This window comes from Dinoponera quadriceps, unplaced genomic scaffold (assembly GCF_001313825.1).
Source record: "Dinoponera quadriceps isolate SergipeBrazil2010 unplaced genomic scaffold, ASM131382v1 scaffold120, whole genome shotgun sequence".
In the NCBI taxonomy this organism is placed as follows: domain Eukaryota; kingdom Metazoa; phylum Arthropoda; class Insecta; order Hymenoptera; family Formicidae; genus Dinoponera; species Dinoponera quadriceps.
Genome location: NW_014554309.1, coordinates 1229197 through 1253534, shown reverse-complemented (window position 1 = coordinate 1253534; position 24338 = coordinate 1229197). Strand labels below are relative to the sequence as shown.

Sequence of the window (24338 nt, the reverse complement as noted above, 5' to 3'; positions counted from 1 at the left end):
GCGTTCATTACCGTCTCTCGCGATTTTACCGCTGCTAACTGCGGTAGCCCGTTGCACCGGGGAATTACTAGACGGTATAAGTGGACCCGTAACGTATAATAATGCGCAACACGTTACATCCCGTGCGATACTACACCGCTAATCCGTCGGCGGGTTCGAGTGGAGAGACACGTGTAAGAAAGGTCGGTCGCAGATACCGGGTTGTTTCGTCGAGATCGTGAGCCTGCGCTCACCGGTAAAAAAAAGGAAAGATCCGAAGGAGCTCGCGGAAGTTTCGTCGTCCGTCCTCTCGTTTCACTCGCCACCGCAATCCGAGGAATCGCGAAAAAATGCGCGTTAGAACGGATTAATTCCGAGAAGAAATCTATTCCGACATTTCGCGATCTCTTTCGTTAAATTTAAAATCACGCAAGAAAGTCCGACATGCGTGCACCGAGAAGAAAATACTACGTGAATACGTCCAAGTAATATTCACTTGATTCAGATAAAACGGCTACTCCAATACTTTTTGATTAATATATTTGCTAGAAATAGAAGTATGATCGACCATATCAAGGTCGATTGTGATATTCCCTTCGTATTAGTATGCATTTACTTGTACCGGTGTATCGTTGTATATTTGTTAAATGTACGTTATGTACGTGTTAAAATAATTATTACAAGTATTAAATTTATAATATTGAGAATGTCAGAATTTATTTTTAGAAAATATTTACTCTCCGGACAAGAGAATCTAAATTTAAAACCACTACACTGAAAGAACCATTTAATTGGCTCAAGCAAAATTTAGTTAGAATATCCTCAAACAAACGTTTCGGTTGTGAGAATCAAAATTTCGTTTTTTGAATCGAAGGTTTAGATCTCTGAAACGAAAATGAAAAAAAGTTTGGTTTCAGAGAATCAAACCATCAGTTCAAAGAACCAAATTTCTCACAACCAAAAGATTTGTTTAAGCTTATCCCAACTAAATGTCAAGTGCGGGTACGATTGCCTTGTCAGTTAAGCATAAGCAACGGAGCAATTGACATCTCCAGTGATATATTACTGCCTTTTGTACTCAATTTTTTAATATATTGAGCCCAAAAATGAATAAAGAAAATTTTATAAATTTCCAATATGGAACGCCATGAACAACAGACAATAAGGAGAGATTAGATGGAAAACTACATATCCTCCAACTTGATGCTAAAGGAAAACATAATGACTGTTTAGTATGTTCTAATCGTAAGTTGCCTGGAGGAAGAAAACAACAGTATACTTCTGTGAAACGTGCAACAGAAAACCATTCCTTCATGTTGGAGATTGTTTAAAAAAATATCATACATTAAAAACTTATAAATAATTATTTGAAACTCACATATCTGTAATACTCCTTCAAAAAATAAATAATTTCTAACAAAAATGTTATTCTTATAATGCTGAAAATTTTTCGCATATTTACCGAAACCAGCAACAACCTAGTGAGAATCACGCATAAAAAGCTAGCGTCCGATAAAGGTTAAATTGATGAACATTTGATGAACTTGATTTAAAAGATTGAAGAACAAGTAATTGTGTTTCCTTCATCCCAGCATTTTTCTTTTCTGTATGTGTGCGGTACATTTCCTGATTTCCGTCCGGAAGCCGAGCAGGCTCCGAGGAAGCTCGTCGCGCGACGCGGGGGGTTGCACCTTGCGAACGTGCAAGCCTATTGTGAACGGTGTTTCGTAGCGCGACGGCGCATTCATCGGGGGGGACAGATGAATAGGGGGCAGATAACCGAAGCACTCCGGACGTCGCATTATCGCGCGTGCAGCGCCTGCCGAGCGCACAGGTTCGCGGCGCGCTTTGTTCGTAAACGATGTACGCCGAGCCGGTTACGCGTTTTCGTTTTAGGTCGCCGGGGTTGGTTGGTGAGTCTCGCCGCCGCGAGATACCGGCGCGCGTAGGTATGTCTCTCGGTGTGTTTCGGCCGATGAATCCCTCTCGTTTCCTCCGCACCCGGCCGACCGGCCGGCCGTTCTACTCCCCCCTCCCCCCCTGTTTCCCCTTTTTCTTGGCGTCTCTGCGTTCCTTTTTTGAGAAAGAGAGAGAAAGAGGGAGTGAGAGCAAGCGTGCTTTTCCTCATGTGCGCCGGTGGACTGGTGTGCGAGCGTACGTGACAGCCGGCGGGGGCGGTCGTGGTCGCGGAGAAGTCTAACGCGTTCCAGATGCTGCGTGCTTTGTTCCCATCGCCGCGCACTCTCTTTCTCCCGAGGCTCCCATGCGACCGTCTCTTTCCCTATCGCGCTCCCCCCCCCCCTCTTTCTTTCTCTTTTTCTCTCTCTCCCTGCTCGGAACGAATTCCGATAGATATACGCACGTCGCTCATTTACATCGAGCAGTTGCGGGTCATATTCTTAGCGCTAAAAAGCGTGTGATAAGAGAGAGAGAGAGAGAGAGAGACTCGTTTTCCGATTGTTCGTGTAAAATCAAAGTTGACAAGACTCTTTCTCCTCCTCGAACCCCTGCGAAGAGATACGCGCACGTATCGCGTACAAATTTATCAAGTGTCCCTGTTTCTTGCTGGTTTCCCCAAACACCGTTTCTCTTACGGTTATTTAACCCCGACGACGACTATTTATGTCTTTTGTCTACTTCAGCGTGGCGCAGAGAGAGCGTCGAATAAATTCCTCTCCTCCTCCTCCTTTGTCTCTCCCTCCTCTTTCCTCTCTCTCCCCCCTCCGAGCGACCCTTTCTTCCTCGATCTCGTTTATCTGTCTTCCCTTCTGGTTCCTCTCTCGGGACGATACGTCGCGAGGAACGTGCACGCATACGCCCGCGTAGGAACGCGTGGCGTGTGCACGTGCACCGCGTGTACCGCGCTCCCTTTCCTCTCTCTAACGAACCTCCGCGTTATAACGCGAAGGAGGAGGATCGAGGAAGCTAAGGTCCGAACTTGACACTGAACACATGGCCCCACTTCTCCTTAAAACCCACACTCGGTCAGAAGATCCTCCCCCATCTCTCTCTCTCTCTCTCTATATCTATCTATCTCTGTCTTTCCTTTTTCTCCTTCCTTGTTCAGTATCTCCTATTCTCTCTTTCTCTCTCTCTCCTCCTTCACTTTTTCGTTTTTTTCTCTTTCTCTCATCTGTCGCTCCTCGGAGTTACTTCTGGATCGATCGCGCGTTTGCGATCCACATTGATTCAGCCTGCAACGGCCGGAGCATTTACACCGAAAGTAATTTATAAATCTTCGGAAACCCTTATCTCAGTTCATTGCGTAAGCGTTCAGTGAGAGTCGTTTGTTTGCGCAAGAGTTAATCCACGAGAATGTAGAGAAACCGGCATAATAGTCTCTCTCTCTCTCCTTCTCCCTCTTAACACATTTGTATTATTAGAATCTCTACGATTTTCACCATACGCACACGCGTGTGCACGTGCGTATGGTTGAAAATCATAGTCACTGCATGCGGCAGGCATATACGTCGGTCTGTGTGTACACAAGTGAACGGTAAGATTTCGTCTGGCCGGAAATGAAAGAAAAGCACAGAGAGAAAGAGGCAACCACGAGGGTGAAAGGTCAACTTATCCCGTCAGCTGGAATTTACGGAGCATTATCAGCGCGGCGTTGGACACTTTTTCTTCCTCCCTTCCCTTTTTTTTTCTTACTGGCACCTCCGCGCAAGTCATTGATAGCGCTCTCGTGTAGCGTGCGCGCGCGCCTTTCTGATACGCGAGTCTTAATTGAGCGATGGCGAACGTCGCGAATTAAACGGCCGTTTCTTTTGAGTCCACGTTTCATCAGGGACCAAGTTCAGCGGTAGTACGCCACCGCCGCTCTCGTAATCAAGTTACGACGATTAATCACGACAGCTCGATGCGGCGCGCCCGCGGACTAATAATCCGACTTCGCTTTCATTCATTGATTCGCTCTGGCTCGCGATACGAGCCGGCATTTTGTTTTGCGCCGGCCGTTCACCGGGATCGGAAAAATAGGAGCCGCGAGATGAACCACCGATCGAAAATTTATACTTCCCCGCGTCACCCAGATATCAGACAGACAATTCCCTCGCTGTCAATGCGCAGTGTTATAAAATAACTAATGTTACTACTAATTAGCACGCGCTTGGTAATTTTATATGGCTCGCATGTCGAACTGAAAATATCTTGCAGACCGCTGTCTACAGCGAGCGATGAGATAACCATAAAACTCGTTGCAACAGAAAGACGCATAATTTACACGTTGTACGAATAGACGGATGTTTGTCATTCTCGCGAGTACGCATGTCAAATCATCGCGCGATAACGAATTCGTTGTTGTTTTGACGTCTCAAATCATGTGAGCGTAACAATCAATGGTCCGGCGATATGTGTTTGCGCATGGTACTTACTCCGCGCTCTTTATCCTGAAATTAATTGTAATCTATATCACGCAGGCTATCTCGGATACACACGACGAGAGAAGGCATATATTTCGGCGAGAAATTCTCCGGCTCTGAATTTGTGACCCCCCTTCATCATCAATATTTCCTTCAGTTCGTTTTCTTAGTTTCTCACCAGACAAGCGGCGGAGTTTTATATTACCATACTTCAGGAGCCGGAAGTCACCGGTCACGTAGATAAAAGTGCGAGCGCGCGCGCGAGAGAAGCGACGAAAAAATTCGCGGTGAAAGGCGGTGCCGAAAGAGAGAGAGAGAGAGAGAGACGGCGGGAAAGGAGAAGCTCCGGAAATAGTAAGAAGGATTAGAGCAACCGCGGCCGGGAGACGACAGCCCTCCTCGACCACCTCGGTTCCGTTGATAACGTATTCTAGGTAGAAGGAAGAAGAAGAAGAAGAAGAGGAAGAAGAAGGAGAGAAGAGGAGAAGAAGAAGGAGACCGACGGAAGATTGCTTTTACAGCGTGGCGCGAGGCGGCCGTCACGTTGTCGGTTTCTATGAATGTGTTCCGGCCTAGTCTCGCGGCTTCTCTCTGTCGTCGTGCGTCGCGACGCAAAGAAGAACGGGAGGAGTGCGCGCACGAGGAGACTCGACTACTCCCGGGACAGCTACTCCGCTCGCTGACGGCCGTGTGGTACACCCGCGCGCATTGCGCGTCGCGCGGGTGGGTGCGGTCCGCACCCGCTCATACATAAACAAGAGATCGGCCGAGGAGCGGCATCAAAAGAAGAAGCTGCCGGGACTCCATTATGTAGAGCGTATCCCACGGTGGTCCTATAAAGAATACTAACGACGTGGCGCTTTCTCTCACCGCGCACCCAAGGTCTTTCCGCCTCGCGCGAGACACCCTCTTCCGTCACCGTGATCGTCGTCGTTCGAAAATAAGGGTGGTCATCGATACACCTCGCCGAAACGGGAAATCGTCGAGATATTCCCCGCTCCTCTCCATTGACCGCGTTCAACAGAGAAAGCAACTTTGCAAAATCGTTGCGAAATTCGTGAATCCGATTAATGTGTGTGTGTGTGTTTCTTAATCTTGGTCGAATCTAAGATACACCAGTCTCAGATTCACGAATTTCACGAACAGCTTGCAAAGCTTCTTTCTCTGCTGAACGCAGCCATTGGCTCGTGACAAAACATGTTATGTCACAAAGTCCGCGCAGTGATGTCAGCTCCGCTGATGAAACTTCGAACGGAACATCGGCCTATCAGCATGTATATTACACGAGAATCGTGTATATTAATCCAATGTTACTTTTTATGACGAAAACTGCGCGTACAGTGCGATTGTGTTCGTGTGGTATCTCGTTTACGACAGCTTCCGAAAATGTATAGAGAACAGATAATAAGAGGGAGAGAGAGAGAGAGAGGGAGCACGTAAAGCGAGCGTATTAATGATCTTTTATCGCTATTGTACTCTTTCGCCAAAGCTCGGAAACTAGTGGTGTAAAATTAATCAATAGCCCGGTATATATATCTCCTTTCTTCACCGTGTCGTATAATCAGCGCCTGAACGACTTAATTATAATGCTTCCCGTGAGCTGGTCGCCCCCTTCACAGGGAGACGATATAATGAGTTTTTATATACCACGTAATTATGACCCGCCCTCTTTTGTGCGTTCTTCCTTAATGAGAAATGAGTACTCGGGTCGGGACGATCAATTACATTCGACTTCTATTTTTCTTCCTTTTTCACTTTCATACGCGGCTTTGCATCGCTAACATTGTGCTGAAGAATTACACGGTTCATTACGTACGTATTCGACAAGGGTCTCTCGGTCTACTTTCGGGTCATAAAATACGGCTTCCTATTCTTGCGATATAACGAGAAGATAGTGTACCAATGTCGTTATCGCATCAGATCACATAGAAGTCCCGCGATCGATTAATTATCCGGACTCGATTCGTTTCAAACTCGCTATTTATAATTTGGAATTCGATTAAATTTATATAGCGCGTCCAATCTTCAAGATCAGACTAACAAGTTCAATTTATCGGGGCTGAAGCAGCAAGTATTGTGCACGATTCCAGAAAAATGTTGTTACTGTCGTTATTGGCGAAGGCGCGATCGTAAAAAAGTTGTAATTAAAATATGTCCACGGTCCATCTGGTGAGCGTTCATTCGCCCCCAGAAATCTCTCAGGCCGTTTCTCACACTGCACCACTTGAAAGAGATTCCTCGTCCGTCGTCCTATTTGCGAGCGTGCTGACGGAAGTCGAAGCTCGCGGTATCAGGCCAACTTTCCCACCCCGTCACTGAAACGCCACCCCTACTTGCTACTTGAGCCCGAACAGATGCCACATCCCTCTCTCCGCCTCCCCTAAAAAAAACCAGTTTCCTATTGTGCCACTAATAGAAAGTCAAGCGTTAGCTTACACGCTTACACCCGCGGTCGTGTGTCACGTGTGAACGTCCTCTCGTGGCTGTCTCTCGTAGAAAGACGTTTCGATTAGCCACGGTCTACAGGAAAAAAGCCACAAAATGGTCGTAAAAATATTTCTTATTTCGCTTAATGAGCGCCGTATGCTACACATTAAATAAATTAAGCTTGACTCTATCTCTAAGTCGATTGACAAGAGAAGATTTTTATGCGTAGCTATGTACGGGCGTGTATTATCGTATACATTTTCCGTATAAATATGTGTGTGTGTGCGTGTGTGCACGAAGTATCTAGAAAAATTGTTAACAATGCCAAAAACGTGCATACTACTGTCCGTTTTAATTAATACTTGATAACACTATTCAAATGAGCAAACGCGCATATTAAAGCTATTTTTTTATACATACTATCTTTTATTATCCTTCGATTTTTTAATAATGTAGGTTAAAGTTTTACGTTAATTTAAAATTCAACGTTAAAATTCAACATTATTTACGGGAAATTAAGGATAGGGAAGAATATACAAAGAGACGTATGTCCTACGAAAAGTAATCTAATTTTCGGAACATTCCCACACATATCAATAAAAAGCGTGATTTTAAATATAATTATAACATTGGCTAAAATTAATAATCTTTTATCTGTAGAGTAAATGTAACTGGAATATTCGATCTTTTCCAATAAACGAAGCACTGTGCTTAGACACACGTTACTGAATTTACTATTATATACATCGTATAATATATATACGTCTAGAATATCGTAACTTTACGATATGATAGTCACAGTTAGATTAACTAGGATGCTATTAAGCCTATTAATGTATCTGAGATCGTCAAGTCTCACGAGGATTTAAACTGTTACCGTGTAACGTTACGTATCGCGATTGTAGAAGGAAAATATCATGTAAGTTACAAGTAACATAAATTCACAATATTAAAATACATCGTCAGCGTTTGATGAAGTTATCGACTTGCTGACCTTATCGGTGATTTTTTGCGATAACAAAACGTACTAATGCTCTAAAATTTAATCGAAGCACAGTTCTAGAAAGACCGTCGTGAAATTATTGTCGATTTGTAGTAATCGCGACACGCGCAACGTGAAATCGCCGTGATACGAGGGAAAAGGAGAGTGAGTGAGTGAGTGAGTGAGAGAGAGAGAGAGAGAGAGAGCGTGGGGAGTAGGAAAGAGAAAAATGCGCTTGCGTAATTACTCATCTCTCACGAACGTAATGAGCTGGCATCTGAATGAATGAAGATCGCGTTGAGTGCAAGGGAATACTTGGATACGCCAGTCGATTAATCTCGACATTGGTAACGAACGCGAGCCTGTGTCCTATCGACGTCGACCCGTTATCTTCGAACATAATACGCGAGATCGTGTGTGTCAAGTGTGAACTTTGAACTACGTAAGGCGAATTTTTTCTGAGCTCTTGTTGCCAATCTCTCTCTCTCTCTCTCTCTCTCGTTACGAATTCCAACGGACCTTTCCGTCGGGCCGAGTTTTTTTCTTATCATGTGGAATTATTCTTTACCGTTCGGCAGAATTAAAACCGATTCGCTTTTCGCATTTTACGCATCGTTTTTACTTGAAATTCCAGGAAGATGGAAGATATGCCTTCCTCCCCCCCCCCTCCCCCTTCCCAGAATTCGGACAAAATCGGTCGCTTTACGTCTGTTTTAAATCCGTAGGTGTGAAACATACAGCTCGACACGCCAAGGTTAATCAGCGCGTTATCTATTATTTCTCTAAGGAATCAACATTTGTCGGTACTTACCGATTTTTCCCTCAGTGAATCGAAAATGCAGAACACAGCAATTTCGTCCGCGCGAACTGTGTAACAAATATGGCGCGAAACGCGCGAAGTGACGCTCGGCTCTCCCGTAACGGTTTCGTTTCCGAGAATTCGGATTCGGAGAATTCGTCCCGACAATACTTACTTCTCTGTGGAATGACAATTTGATATTAATACTGTGATGTTGGACTGTGTGTCAACGCGACAGCAGACACACGATACTTACTTTCAGCGCCATCGATGACGCTGAACGCGCGCGAACCTCTCTCAGCTTTCTCGTAACGGGCAGCGATGCCGACTTCTGACCGCCATAACGCGACGAACGTGCGACACTTTACGTTCGTCACTCCCCCGCCCGGCACGGGTTTCACGAGACGTTCGCGACCGACGATCGCCCGCCACGACGAACGCGCTCACTTTCGGCACTCCCGGCGGCGAAAATCTACCGCATAACTCACCTTCGGCCAGGGAGATCGCGAGAAATACGGGGCAGCCTACCGAACCGAGCTGCACTCACCGTAACCGTCCCATACCCAACTGAATTGCAACGGTTGCGTTTCTCGAAGCCTCGAAACCCGCACAATGCGCAGCAACCAATCAGCGCGCTCCCAATTTTGCGGTAATTTGAATAATGCGAGAGGCTTGAATAGGCCCTTAATGTGGTATTCTCAAATGTTAAAGTAAGCAATGTTCTTTTTTTTAAGATTCTAATCGCATGCACACTGCGCTGTCTCTAATTTGCACCTGATTGGATGAAATTAACGGCAAGTTATTCGGGTTAATTAACGCGTTTCTTATAAATTCATATTATTATTCTTCTAATTTATTATATCGTTCGTATTATTTCTTTTAACATATAGACTAATTATTGCACATTAATATTACAACATAATCATTACATTAATGTTAAAGTGACATGATTAATTATATCAATTCTTAATTAATTAATTAATCATCTTTCTATCGCGATAGGTGCGGGAGTGCTCCAAGAATTAGATCACTTCTCGTAGAATATATATCTTTTCATATTCTCCTCTATTCTTATTAATAATGATTGTTGAATTTCAAATTAATGTAAGATTTTATTATGTTATCAACATTTTTTAACCTCTTAACTCTTAATTTTGCTGACTCAGGAATGAAATGTCAAGGTGTCAACATGTTGTCAAATTAGCTGCTTTTTGCATAATTATTTATTTATCGAAGAATGAATAATTACAATGTAATGAATACAAATATTTAAACATGGTATAAATTACTAGTGAGATATTTTGCCTAGTAAATACTAAGCTTTCCTTGAAATCCGGTGTGTATATGCGAACTATGTCGATCGGCATTGTTGCGATCGATAATCCATTATTGTAAAAACATTCGACGTCACGTGACGTCATCGTCAGTTCGCGGTGTGTTTCTCGTTTATCTATTAAAATATAAGTATACTGGAAGAGGGGCGTTACAATATAACGCCTGTGGACGGAAAGCATGCGTGAGATAGATAGGAACTTCGAATTACTTATCTCTTTCTAAAGAGAGCGACACGTGTGCGTACGACAAAGAGAGGTTGCCCTGAAGTTGGTCTTTCTGTCAGCCTCACTTTCCGAGGCCCAGTGCCTCTTCTAGTATGAATATATCTCAGTGATTGTATCGTGACGTTCCGAGCCGCGGATCGTTGGGACCGCTCTTCACATGTTTCACTGTCGAGATCGAATCCCGCGTGTGAATGCGTGTTGAGAGTATCGAAACGAAGTGACGGCCGTATACGTATTAGCATGCCGATGGGCTCGTGCGAGCGCGATGTCTTTCGATACTTGTAATCGATACCCGTCACATCGCGTCGCGTCGTGTCAGTAACGGGTCGAGTAAAGCGAAGCAAATGCACTCGCTTATATCAAGCGAAGTGAATACTTCGAGATTTGGCGTCTCAACGAGTGCTTCCATGCTTCGGTAAGGTTGTACCACTTGCCTAATGCTCAACGCCGCGATTCAACCGACGTTCTTACCGACTAAGTAATAAATTAGGTTAGGTTAAAGGAGCCCAGTGGATTCGAGGATAAATTAAAAAGCGCTGCTTCGACCAAGTATTCAGACAATTGGCATGCAATGCTCTATTAATTCTGACTCGTTATTAGTTCGGCATTTCACTGGCATATATACGCGTCTACATACACACGGATTTATGACAACCGTGGAGGGGAAAAGGAAGAAAGATAGAGACAGGAAGCGAGAGAAAGAAAGATGCAGTTTCGTAAAGAAAAAATTGCAACATTACTCCGTTGTAGGCAATTCGTATAAGAATTTATGAGAAGAATTATTGGCAGAGCTACGTGTTAAATAAAAAAATTCACGGTAACGATCAGCCGCAGAATTAATATCGCGTTACAGGTTAGCCGGATATCGGTTAGTCCACGTATCACGGCAGTCACGCGAACTTTCGTAAGGCCGTTGGTCTTTAATAGTATCTCGGTGGCGGCGTTGATGATCTCTCTCTCTCTCTCTCGCTCTCGCTCGCTATCCTCGTCTGTGATTTCAGTCGGCCGGACACGATGGCATCTGGCGGTTAAAAATATTTCTTCCGCGGACGTGTCGACGTGCGCGCGCGCTTTTTGTTCGGTCTCCTCCGGAGACAGAGACGAGGCGAGGCCTATAGTCGCGAATCTGTGCGCTTCGCGAAGTAATTATGCCGGGCGGGAAGTCTAGGGACAGAAATACTTCACCGTACTGAGAGAGAGAGAGAGGAGCGAGCGAGCGGTCCATACGCGCGTACGTACCAACGAGGAACTGTGACGAGAGAGAGAGAGAGAGAGTGCGATGCGCGCGTACGTGTATGCGTAGACGCGCGCGTACAATGTCAACACGTAGACAATAGAAATAGAAGAGCGGGACACGATAGACTGGTATAACGTGAAGGTTCGGCATGTGAGAGGTGTAGCAGAGGTGGCAGGAGCAACGGACTCTGTCAGCGAAATTTCCCCGCTGTCCGATCGCCGGAGGCTTCTCGCACATTGACCGATCGCGACCGGCGATCGTGACTTATGAGATTGCTATCCGCCGCGCGTCAATTGTGGCGCGCAAACACGTCTCCGCGTTAAATATTCCTCGCGGGTCGCTCGCTTCGAGATTCGAGCCAGATTCGGCTTCAGAGTTGGGAGGGATCGGGAATTGAAAATGAAAGGGCGCCGTGCGAAAATCCCTCTGTTTTTCAGTTCTGTTTTTAGAAATATTCCGTTTCTTGTACCGATCGACGCGCGGAAACGTCGGTACGGTTAAATCCACTTGAAAAATCAAACTGCGGAGTTGATCAGTTTTAACACTGCGAGCCCTTCAGTCACCCTCTCCTTTTTTTTCCTCGCGAACTCACATATTCCGAAATGTTATAAATAAAAGATAATTGCAAGATTCTTCTCACGAAGATATTGAGAGAGAGAGAGAGAGAGAGAGTCTCCGATTAAGCGGCAATGCAAAAAGTATAATTCTCAGCTCGGTTTATTTCGTCGAGCGCATTAACACGCAACGAGGACGATTCGAGAATTACGTTTCTCCGGGAACAACGACGCGTTCAGGCACTGGTTACTCGGACACGCTGCCGAGAAGAAATTCGGCTGTCCCTCCAGCTTTATCGCATCCGCGCGGGGTCACGCGACGGGGAGCGATAGACCGTCGACTAATCGTAAACGACTAGTCTTACCGATTAAGCGGCCCGCCGAAATCCCTCACTCGCGCGTCAAGCCGTTCCGGTTCATCGCGCGCTCCGCTCTCATCGCCGTCCCACATGGTCCCTCCAGTGTACGCCGATGCGATTCTCGGGGCTCGCGGGAGAGGCACGCGAATCGCGAACGAAGAAGTTCGTTAGACGCGCGCACACTGACAAATTATCCGAAAAATATTGTGTCGCACCTTGTAATATGCATTCCGCCTTCCCGCATCGCTTTCCCTCCCCTTCCTCCCTCAGTCTTGCGCTTTCGTGCACAGAGGAAAAGGCTTCTCTAGATTGGGCATTTCCATTTATTTGACTAAAATCTGTTTCGTAGAAACAACATATACTTGTACGAAATATTATTTAAGTTGAAATTTTATTGTCTCATGCGAGAAAACTCGATTATTTGATAGAAAGAACGCTATTATTTGAAATAATATCTTTTAACCGGATAAAATATTATTTGGTTACAATAAATATATGTAAAATGAAGTAAAAAATTTCTTTATAAGAAAATTACCTTCCATTTCGAGTAAATTTCTTATCTAAGATAAAGATACATATTTGTTGAGAAGTCTCAACAATCGTACTTATTAATCGAAACATTAGTTTCTCTGGAGCATGCCAATGATAAAATTTGTTGGGATGTGATGGAATTTGTTAAATTTGACGAAATCTTTTTCCTAGTATGCGATCCGCATGATAAACTCGCAATAATATACGTCGAGCGCGAATATTGATGTGATGATTCCGACTTCCTTCGATACGGCGCGCTCTTCGCGATGTGCAAAGGCTACGGATTACGACGTCACTGCTTACAGAAATCCCAATATAATTGCAGAGAACACATATTGTTGAATAAAACGCTGATCTTGCCGTGAGAATATTAATGCGGAATGTCATAGCCGATCGCTCTGGAGATTCGCTCGATCGATCAATCTGTATCATGTCGGGAGATCGCGCAGACCTTCCGCAACTCTTACGCAACATATCTCTCACACAAATGTTATCTTTATCTTCACAAATATTATCTTTGTCGCGAATTGACTCACGGAAACGAAAGCCGGCTTGTCTTCACTTCGTCGAGCGGCGAAATTTTATTCAGAAGCTACTGATATTTTTCTCTCTGATGTGCATTGATATTACCGGACAAAAATATTGATATTTTTCTTTGGGATGTTAATTTAGCTTTTTAAAAAATTAGCCAACTGAAGTACTATGTGACTCGCAGATATTGTTGGGAATACATCTTGTATCACGTCCGTTTCTAAAAAGGAGCCACGATCGATCTCTCAATCGGTCTGCTCTATATCGCGTGGAAGAATAGATCTCCGAGAGGATTTTGCGCAACACGCTGTGTAAATATTATTACCTTCAGCCTCGTGATATACTCCGAAGCGATGACCGATGACAACCGCGATGTCATTATATATTTCATAACTCTACGATACATCGCCCTCGTGTCCCGAGAAGATGCACGTACCATTCTCAGCATCGTAAATCGCTCTCCATTATGTGACTAACAAATGTCCGCGTAACGCGCAGCAATAAATCTCCCCCCTCCCCCCTCCCGTAATTATATGCATCACGGAGGACAATTTTGAGTCGCAAAGCGACATATAAAGCGCTCCCTCCCCCCGAGTCGGGAAGTCGTTTACGTCTAAAAGTCATTACCGCTGACGTATATACGCAATGTACTTCGCCTTTGCACATCAATCAGAGCTCAAAAATGTAGGTCGGCGCGAGCTAACAAGAGAGAAATCATCGACGCGCTGTCGGCTAAAACGAACGGCTTTGTGCTACAGAGAAGAAACTATGAACGCAGATTCCGTTCGCCCAATATGGATCGCGTTACTTCGTGCGATTAAAAAGTAGCGATATCGGAAAAGAGTCGCTCGGGTAGTGGACTCGAGGGGGGGAAATCCGCGCTTCGCAGATCGCCGCGGTGTAGCTATTAATTTTTCTTTCGTTGCCGAGTGAATTACCGTCGCGACGGAAACGGAAAAACTTCCCTGACGCACTGCCGGGGGATCAACACGTGTCGCCCGCCGCTTTTCATTCAATGTCGGTTAAAGAAACCATGAGCCGCGCGCGCGTGCTCTTGTTCCTGACCTCGCAACCTCGCTCGCGTTCGCCAGCGAAAGATAATCGGCTAACGTAATTCTCTCTCTCTCTCTCTCTCTCCTTCTCTCGCCCTCTTCGCCCACCGCGCTCCCGGCGAGTTCTCGGTCAGTCGATTAATGGAATCTCGCTCGATTAATGGAAAGTACGTTGCGACACGCGAGCTCAACAATAATCCCCGCTCGATAATTGCGTCTCATTATTGCGTCTCGCGCCCGGTTACGTAATATTCGTTTCTCAGCCGGGCCGCCGGTGTTGACGCCGCCGACACGACCGGTCGATGGTCGGATTTGGATTTAGATTTGGTAATTTGTAGACGGAAATGGACGGACGAACTTGGGCTAGTCCGTGTCTAAATTAACCCCGTGCCAGATGGCAGATAGCTTAGACGCCGCCGCGCCCGCCGGGAACGTCTGGGCGACGTAAGAAGCGAACGTCGTTTTATCGATGACCTCGCACGGCCTTCCATCCACCTGCGGATGCTGAAATTGACTTCTGAACTAAAACCATATATACTCCATAAGCGATACGAAGGATATTCTTTTACAAAGAAATCTCGACGTTCTAGACAGATTCTTGTCGTGGTTAAAGAACTGTGCGTATGTGTGTGTCAGCTCTTTGTATCAGCGAACGCCGAAAACATTTATCGGAAGACCGACGTCTCCTCTGAACATCGACGATCCTCCTCGGCCCCTGCTCCCCCGATACACCACACCCCCCGTCGAGTAAAGGCTGTACACGCGCGACGCAAACAAAAACAAAAAAGAAAAGAGAAAGAAAGACAAAAAACTCAGCGGTCTCTCGTTACGCTTGTGTTGCAGACTGAGGATGTCCTCAAAGAGGAAGTCGCCACCAACGAAGCTATCGGAGGGCGGGGGCGGTGCGGGTACAGTGGCAGGCGCCAACGAGGAGGAGGAGGATACGACCTCGCCGGTAGCCGGTTCCGGTGGCGAGGCAACCGTGGGTGAGGAGGGTGCCGCCACCCCGGTCGACATCGAGGAGTGCTACTCCCATCAGAGAGGAGGCGGCGAGTGCGAGTCGTCCGGCTGTTCGTCACCGGCGACGACCAGCGAGCCGGATCTGCGTGACTCGCCATCGCCCTCGTTGAATTCCCTGCGGACGGCCAAGCGGCAGAGGCTGCTCTTCCTCTCGAACCAGGAGACCCTCGCGCCTTACCACCATCCCCATCACCACCATCACCACCACCACCATCACCATCACCACACGAACACGTCTTCGTCGTCGGGCGGCGTACTGGAACCGGCGAGCTCCTCGGAGTGCGGCTCGCCGCCTACCCTCCTCTCCGTCGACCCCTACTACCCCCATCACCCGCACCACCACAACAATAACAACACCGTCACGCAGAACAACAACAACAATAACGGCAGCGGCACCGCCGCCGCCGGTAGCAAGAGGTCCATGGACGACGTTCTTAAAAGGTTAACGTGCAAGATGAACAGCGAGTCCCTGTCCATTCAGGATGACACCAGCAACACCAAGCGGACGTCGCCGCCGCTCTCTTCCACGCCGACTGGCCACAATGCGCATAGGTTAGTCCAGGTGATATCAAATATCGAGTCAGAATTTCGGCAGGAACCGATAACCGGCAACTGACTTCCCGACGAAAGCGGCACGATTTTTATTTTCCTCCTCCGATACGCGCCCAATACGATATATATTCGTGGAGATATTTTTGTGCTTTATTTCCTTCTCTTTCAATGGCTACCAAAGTCGCTTTTTTTCCTCGAACTTGCGAATTGTTTTCGACTTGATCTTTGCCCGCATCGCGTCAGGTTGTTCAATCGCCATTTTATGATTCGCAGCTTTCCGCCGTTTAACCACCGATCTAGTCGCTATTAACGTCGGGAGATACCCGCTGAACGATAGGAAATGAGAACAGGGCGCCTTTGAGGAGTTTCTTCCAATTTTGTTGGCCGTCCGAGCTCGTCCATAACAATTAGTTTAATCAACGCGACGTACAAAGATAAGCGTTTCTTATGCAACTTATGTATGCCAAGTTAATTATTCGATACAATTTCCGATGGACATTGTAACAGTGCACTATACTGTTGCAATATCTGCCTCATAATGCGCCACCGTGTCGCCGAGGTTATCACATCGCTCCCGCTCTTTACATAACTGATTAATATATTATAATGGCAAATCAGAGGCGGATGTGTCTTTACGTTCCGCTGTGTATGTTCCAAGCCGCGGTGATTTTTGCTCTCGCAATTTAATTGCTGGTAACTACGTAATCGCAGCAAATACATACTTATTTAAATTTTATCCCGCTTTTATAACGAGGAGTTTCATGCAAACGCCGCCGCGAATCGACCTTTGTTGATTAGACAAATGGACTTGTCGCGATCAGTAGTTAAAATTTAACGATAAAATTTATCACACAAGATATCAGCTCTTCCCTCGATGATTTAAACAGCAATATTTCGGATCGTAGCTAAATGTAAGTCACTCGATACATTTTCAAGTAAAAAAAATTTTTGTTTCCGTTAAGAAGTATAACAGCATATGATTTGTCCGTAACAATCTCATCAGGCGGGTCATCAAATTTCTCGGAAAATTTCTTGTGAAAATTCTTCTCTTCTAGACTCTGAAACCACCGATATTTATCGAATACGACTTACGATGCATTATTTCACGTTTTTCCTCGTCTGACGTTATCACCGGATATTAAGGCGGCGACTGTAATTTTGTTTTCTGAAAGAAAAGACCACTGTGTGGTTTTTGCTTCAACATTCTCAAGGCTGCGCCTGGTATCTCGGGTATGGTAGCATATAACTAACGATCGGGCGGGGCCTAAAAGAGACTATTGTTTCAAGACCGTTGAGAGGGGAGCCTAGTCTCTTGAAGCTAATCTCTATCGACGTACATTCAGTTGACAATGACCAATGGTATAAGGTCAAAAAGTAGTGTAACGCCTACGCTCAAGTACCATTGAACAATCATCATCGAGCGGAAATGTGAAAATATATTTGGCACTTTAAAATGCGGTGAAATTTGCATAAACTGCACGAACTGGATTGCTTGGAGGAAAAAGTGTAATCTATACACGCGCGCACACACATAGGAAGGTTCATACTTTGCTTCGCGAACGATTATTATCGTCGCGTTAATTATATCATAAATCTTGTAATAATACCTATTCTAAATAATCAGGAACGTCAATGAATTGATTCATTGTATCGAGAGATACCGTGTGGGAATTTTTTTCATAGCTTCTCCGGAGTAAATCATTCGTATTACGTACACAGCCGAGAATACAAACTATAAGTTGTTTGCGCGTGGCTAATTGCGATCTTTATATCGTAAACCGATGGCATAATAACACCACCGATATAATAAAATTACACCTCTCGCTTGCATATCATATTACCACGGACTTCATTTGACGCAATTGTTTCTGATCGTGGGTATATAATGAGATCGAGGCGGAAAACAACTGATTTAATCGAACGTTTCTACGCAAATCATTCGCGAGACGATCGTATTCATACCACTCCCTATTTTTACATACATTTTTTTCCCTGCGGTCGCACTCGGTGTCGTCGCGCCGTCACATAAGAATGTTATCCGACGCAGGATTATGTCGGAAAATGTAGTGCCACGAGAGACAATGGGAATAGGGGTCTCCGTAAAAAGTGTCTTCCCTCGAGCCTAGATATAATATGGAACGCGGACTCTCACGTTGTAGTGAAGTCATTGAAAGCAAACGAGTGAACTTGGCAGCGTGCAGAAGCGGTAGCAGAACTAACTGTGCCAGTTTGCTGCCCACACCGAGCGGACGTCGGGCCAAGATTCTTCAAAAATTCAGCCAACAGTACAACTTGCACTTACGTTGACGTTCACCCTCTTTTTGGAGCCCGTTCAATTCGCGACTTCGTGTGTGTATCGAAATAACGCGTTCGATTTAAAAATACACGTCCGATCCTCTTCGCGCGGTATTGTTGTCGCTACATAATTATTACGCTCGAAGACGTCTCGGCGACGCGCGTTTCCGGAATAATTCCTCGGCTTCTCTATTTTCGTCGGCGAGCTGGGGATTATAGGTTATATTAACGATTTTATTTGAACTTCCTGTTGAATTCTCACGAAGATAAAACGCGCGAGAATGGTCAAAGGTTAGGAGTCTCCGGCGCAACTCCGGACGCGTACGCCACTTGTACAAATTTGCGCGTGCACGTTCAACAGGACGTGCAAACGGCCGCGACAACATTGTTATATAAAGCGTCTCGAATCCGCGTATCATATATGCACTACTGACGTATCACACACCGCGAATATCGTATTATGAGCGGGCACGAGCGTTTGGAGATACGAGTGACCGGCGAATGTTAGAGTTATAGGGTGGACGAAAATATCGGGCATGTACATTAGCTTTCGGCTGTGCTAAATATAGCCGGTATTGGATAAAAACCCGCGGAGCAAGAGCGTCGCATTATAGACCTCCGATATGTAAGAGCTTCTCGTGTTTTCAATGTTGACGAGGAGATTAACGATCACGAGATCGAGATCTGCGCCGGCGGGCATGACGTCTGGCGATATGACGCTGTTAAAGAGCCTGAGAGTTTCAATCGTCGTGCAAATCGATATTTCGAGAGTCGAGATTTAGAATAACGGTAATTATGCATCATTCTTAATAATATCGCTCGTAACGAAGCGCTTTATTATAAATCGAACGCGTCCCGTCCGCGAGGAGAGAGAAAACGCCTCTTTATTCTTACTGACTTTATTTGCAATCCATGTGCCGTCAATTTATCATACATTCTCGCACCCGTTAACCCGGCGTGCCGTGCGCGAGGATTGTGCGCGCGGAGAGAGTGGCACAAAAGGAGACGAGAGAGAGAGAGAGAGAGGAAGGGGGGCGACCATTTATCTTGGCTCGCGCATGAAATTAAGCCCTTCGAATGTCTTAGCGCGCGATAATAATAACGGAGGGAGGTTCTTCCTCTTACTTTTCAAGCCGGCAAGCACGAACGAGGATCCACCGAGTCGCGGCCGTCATTATCGCGCGTACAATTAAATCCTTTCGCGAAGAGCCGGATGCGCGCCTGTTCGCTGTCGGCCGTCGACTCCGAACTAGATAGACTTAACCGCTCGGGAAATATTTAATATTAAGTATCACACCCCGTGTCTGGTTCGAGCGAGGTGAGGCGCTCCTCAAATAAATTCAAATAAGTATTTCATCTTCGGTCTGATGTATCGATTTCTTCGCCACGACGAGATTAGCGTCCCATCGACGAACGCAGCTTATAAAAGTTCGTGATTATACATTCACGTGAGACGATATAATATTACATCACTGACATGAGAACGCTATTCCTAGCTATTCGAACATACACAGTTCCGACATTCGTTGGAAATTTGAAAACGCCCGGCTTGGGATTCGGTAAAGTCAATTATCCCACTGTTACAATTTAAATGCCCCGTGTCGCTCGCGCGTACATCGTAATGTGACTTTAATCGCCGACCCCGTAACGCTAAGAAAAGGAGGAACCATGACCGGAGCCCGCTGGACAAAGCGGTGGCCTATATTTTTCGCATCTCGTCGTCGTCGCCTCGTCGTCGTCCTCGCTCTCGCACAGACTTGATCCAAGCGGCCTCCTAAGCGCAGCACAATAGCGCCCTGTATCACTTATTCGCGGTCCATTTTCTCCGACATAAAGGCGCACGAGGCGCTCGAGGTTGGTTCCGTGCTGCTGCCGCTCGAGGGCCGGGATCCGGCTGGGGACACGGAGGGAGGGGGGGGTGATAGCGCGGGGCACCCCATCATGGACGCAAACACTCGCTCCGTCGTGATTGCGCGGTCGCGACCCATCTATTATTCACCTGGCTTCCAGCATCGCGTACGCGACCACTACCATCCGGTTCTGTTCCAACGCACCGGAGGCCGTCTCCTTCTTTCTTACTTGCGTCCTAGCGATAGATTCTTCCTCTTCTCTCTCTCTCTCTCTCTCTCTCTCTCCCTCTAATCGAGGACAAGTTTAATCGAATAATCGAGAACAAGATAATCGCACTTGATTGTCGATAACGTTGTCAGTTAATTCGAGAGGATTTTCACATTAATATATCATTTATTATATCGTTAAAATAATTATACATCTTGTTGCGCGCGGTTTTCTTTTTTTATACTTATACTTGCGAAGAGAATGGTCGAAGAGATTCACTCTCGAGTCGTAATAAATCCCTCCTGTCCTCTCTCTCTCTCTCTCTCACTCTCTCTTTCTCTCTCTTTGTTTAACCGGACGAAATTGACCGTAATTTAATTGCCTGTGTTACAGCGGAGGCACGACCACCGTGGCAAATAACGTGGCACTTTCGCCCCCGGGTGCCGGAAGGATACCAAACACGGAGGCGCAGGTACAGCAGGACGGCGTGGCGGCCCTTCACAGGGTCCTCTGCGCCGAGAGCTTCGCCGAGAAGGAGCGTCGACTGTCGGAGATGATCCTGCAACTGCAGCTGATCAGGGAGCAACTGCTGCAACAGCAGGACCAGTCGAAGGTGAGTTATCCTCCTGCGCTCATATACGCAGGTGGCGTGTAATAGAATTATGTTCGCATTAAATTAGTATAGGACCGTATGTGCATACCGAGTGTCCCGGAACTACTTTCCGCGTGCGACTACTTCGATCGAAGCGACGATCGATTCTACTTCGAATAAAAATATGAAGGAGAACCGGACAGATTCGCACGGTCGCAAAAGTCCAAGGGGGGCGGGAGAATGGTCACGAGAGAGCTTCGTGAGGGCGCAAATATAAGCGAGATAATAATAAAATAAGCGAGCATGACACGGAGCCGCGGAAAGTCCCGGTATCACCGAGTATACCGACTCGCAGAATGCGTTGAATGGAAGCAGGGGGATTCGAGAGCGATAGAACTCGTTGTTGCCACGTATATCATAGTAGATAATGATACAACTCTCCAGCGTGCTCTGCAGACAGGTGCATGATCAACACAACTCGTTCAATCATGTCATACCACGCGGGATATCGTTTACGATTAATAAGAGAAACAGAATGCGAGAGTGCCAGTGACGAAATCGGGCACGGCGGATCGAGCCGCGGTGTCTCAATATATAAATCGCTAACTGGCGTGTGTCGTCGATTGACGAGGGAAAGTGCATCGATTATCATGGAATTATAATTGCCGCGATTAAATCGCGGCCGTGCGAATATCATGCGCGCAGGTGACGAGACGGGAAAAATGAGAAATGCAAGTTGTTCCTCGGCGCGACGACCGGTATGCCGTTACGCGACCAGTTTGATGCGTTTCCAATAAAAAAAGAAAAAATAAGCAAAGCCATCGTGATGAAGCGTGAAGTATGCGCGACCGTTTCAACCGGCGTGAGGATCGCGGACGATAATAATTTTATAACGCTCGCGATTACGCACGCCGCCGCGAATAACAACTCGGGAAAAAATTCGACGCGCGTTCCTCCCGACATGCGTTCGGAATGTGAAGCCCCATGTATTCTTCCGCTTTAGAAGCATCCCCGCGATGATCCTGACAATAATGTCAAGACCTCTCTCTCTCTCTCTCTCCCTCTCGGTCTCTCTTTCTCCGCGATATTACCGTACTAATAGCGGCGAGTCCGTTGCACCTCGGCGAGTAACAGTACACCTTTGATGCGCCTGCATCACGCCAGAACGCGATTCGCGCGCGATCGGCTGCGCGCGCGCGAACGTCGGGCACAATGAGATCTTATTGAAATCACTTCGGCTTGTATCGGTTTGATAACCGCGTCGAGATTAGTATCGCCTTCCGTCTCACGGCGATGACTCGATGCTTCGGCCGGTCTCAAAAAGCGCGGGTCATCGCGTGGCTGCGGCGAAATGCAACGCCGTATCCACGCCGCCGCCACCACCGCCGTAGCTCGGAGGAATCGCGGGAGACCGGAGGAACCTGTCTGCCCGCAAAAATGCGAGCGCGTGCAGATAATGCCCGACGTGTATTACCGTTATTATGCCAGTCATTTACGTGCTGTGGAAACGATGTTTCTCCTCCGATGTCCCGCTAAATTCACCCGCCGGCGAAATTCTACGAATGCATTCGCGCAAATATCCCGTCGTGTACGCGCGGCAGGTAGAGAGAGAGAGAGAGAGAGAAAGGCCCACATACTTGAACATTAATAATATACGAAATTCGGGGAGCGGTAACGCGTTCGTGGCGTTCGCAAGCGACGATCCGAAGATGTACCCTGACGGTCCCGCGGGCGCTACACGGGGAGGAACACGCCGGCACGTACGCAATCGTATCGACGCGCGTAAAGGAGACGCGAAGACGCCGCGTGAAGTGTGATAGGATGTTTTGCTCTTGTTAGATACGTCCCGCTGCCCGTTTTGATTCCCAAGATATTCCGCTCTTTCAACAGATTCCCGAAGTTTCAGTCCTACCTTGAGTCTAGTTCAGTTCCGCATTAAGTCCTCAAAGGTCTTCTATTGTACTACTTTGACGCTACAAATGAGAAATTACTATCGTTTTCTCCACTTGAAAAGGCTCAATGTAGAACTAATATTTAGACTCTAGAGGTCTCCCCAAGTCGAAATTTTGGTCCTGCTTCGAGTCTAATTTAGTTCTACGTTAAGTGTTCAAAGGTCCTCTATTGTGCCTCTTTGGTGCCACAAATGGGAAAGTTATTGCCGTGTTCTCTAATTAAAGACTTAATGCAAAACTAAATCGTGGATAATGTAGACTCTGGAGGACTAAGTTTCCTTAGTAGCGTCAAAGGAGCACGATAAGTGCTCCTTTAACGCTACAAATGGGAACTTATTTCCGTTTTCTCCACTTGAAGACTTAACGTAGAATTTAAAATTTCGACTCGGGTTGCCAACTGCATAAATTGCACCTTACCTTTTAGGCTTGAAAAATCATACGTGTCACTAACAGTTACGCAGTAACGTATCTAAGAATAAAATTTTTCTCCGGGATCATCAAAAGTTTCACTCGATCGCTCGATCAATGATCATCGAGAGTAGGGTAGATCTGTCCGATCGGCAATGAGACACGATCGTATTTCGACGCCGAGTTCAAGCGCGACGTAGAAGTTTTTCTACCTTTTTCGAAAGAGTTAATTTTTAATTTTTTAAGATAAACGCGGCTGCGATAAGATTACGCTTAACGTTTCACCCCAGCTTTGTTAAGAATCCATGAGCAATAGCACGAAGCATTCAAGAGGGAGAAGGAGAGCCGGCCGGTATCATTAAGCGATTAAATCCGTGAGTGAAGAACAGGTGAGGTAGAAGAGGGAGATGGGAGGTAAAGAGCCGGCGTCGGAACCGAGAGTCGTTACGATCATTCGCAATTGCTGCACCAATAATTGAAACTCGCAGTCGGAGGGACGCGTAACTACCGGCAATAACGCTTGAACGTTGCGAACCGGGCGAGACGAGGAAAGCACCTACCCCGCGGAGCGACGAATGAATTCACTTCGGGGGCAACGTATAACGGCATCTCGACGTTGCATCTGGAAGAACATCTCGAATTGTTGCGCGACAACTGAAACGTATCGATCATTGTCGAGCGCATAGGCAGTCGACCGGTTCACGGTGTGAGCCCGGGACGTCTCGGCGAGGTCCTCTCGAGGGTGGAGAACGCTCCTCTCTCTCTCTCTCTCTCTCTCTCGTCCGCCATTTCATCGGCGCGGAGCGAAAACGCGTTTGTCGGCGGCGTTTGCGCGGCGAGAGCCTCCGAGTTAGCCGACGTTAAANGGGAGGGAGGGAAGAGAGCTTAGGAGCGGGCATGCGAGATAGATAGATGGAGCGAGAGCGAGAGAAAGAGGTAGGTGGAGTAAAAAGGCGAGACAGGAGAGACAGAGAGACGAGAAAACGTAGGAGGAAGGCGGTAGTCTCGATGCTCTCCTCCTCTTGGGTCGCGGAGGGCGTATAGTAATGTTCGAGTTGGCAGACTCGGGGTTGAGTGGGGGTCTCCC

The 24338-nt window shown here is 46.6% G+C and overlaps 1 protein-coding gene across 2 annotated transcripts in view; it reads left to right on the top strand.

Moving 5' to 3' along the window:
* Positions 1-24338, top strand: part of LOC106746143 (transcription factor Sox-5) — a 66036-nt gene that overhangs the window by 6213 nt on the left and 35485 nt on the right. Inside the window, exons 1-3 of one of the 2 annotated variants that reach the window (XM_014622395.1) lie at positions 8135-8194; positions 15218-15946; positions 20693-20912. In XM_014622395.1, the coding sequence (XP_014477881.1) occupies positions 15225-15946; positions 20693-20912 (942 nt within the window). In that variant the 5' untranslated portion in view covers positions 8135-8194; positions 15218-15224. Of the gene's footprint in view, positions 1-8134; positions 8195-15217; positions 15947-20692; positions 20913-24338 lie in introns of those variants that run through there. The other variant, XM_014622385.1, reaches the window with a different exon arrangement.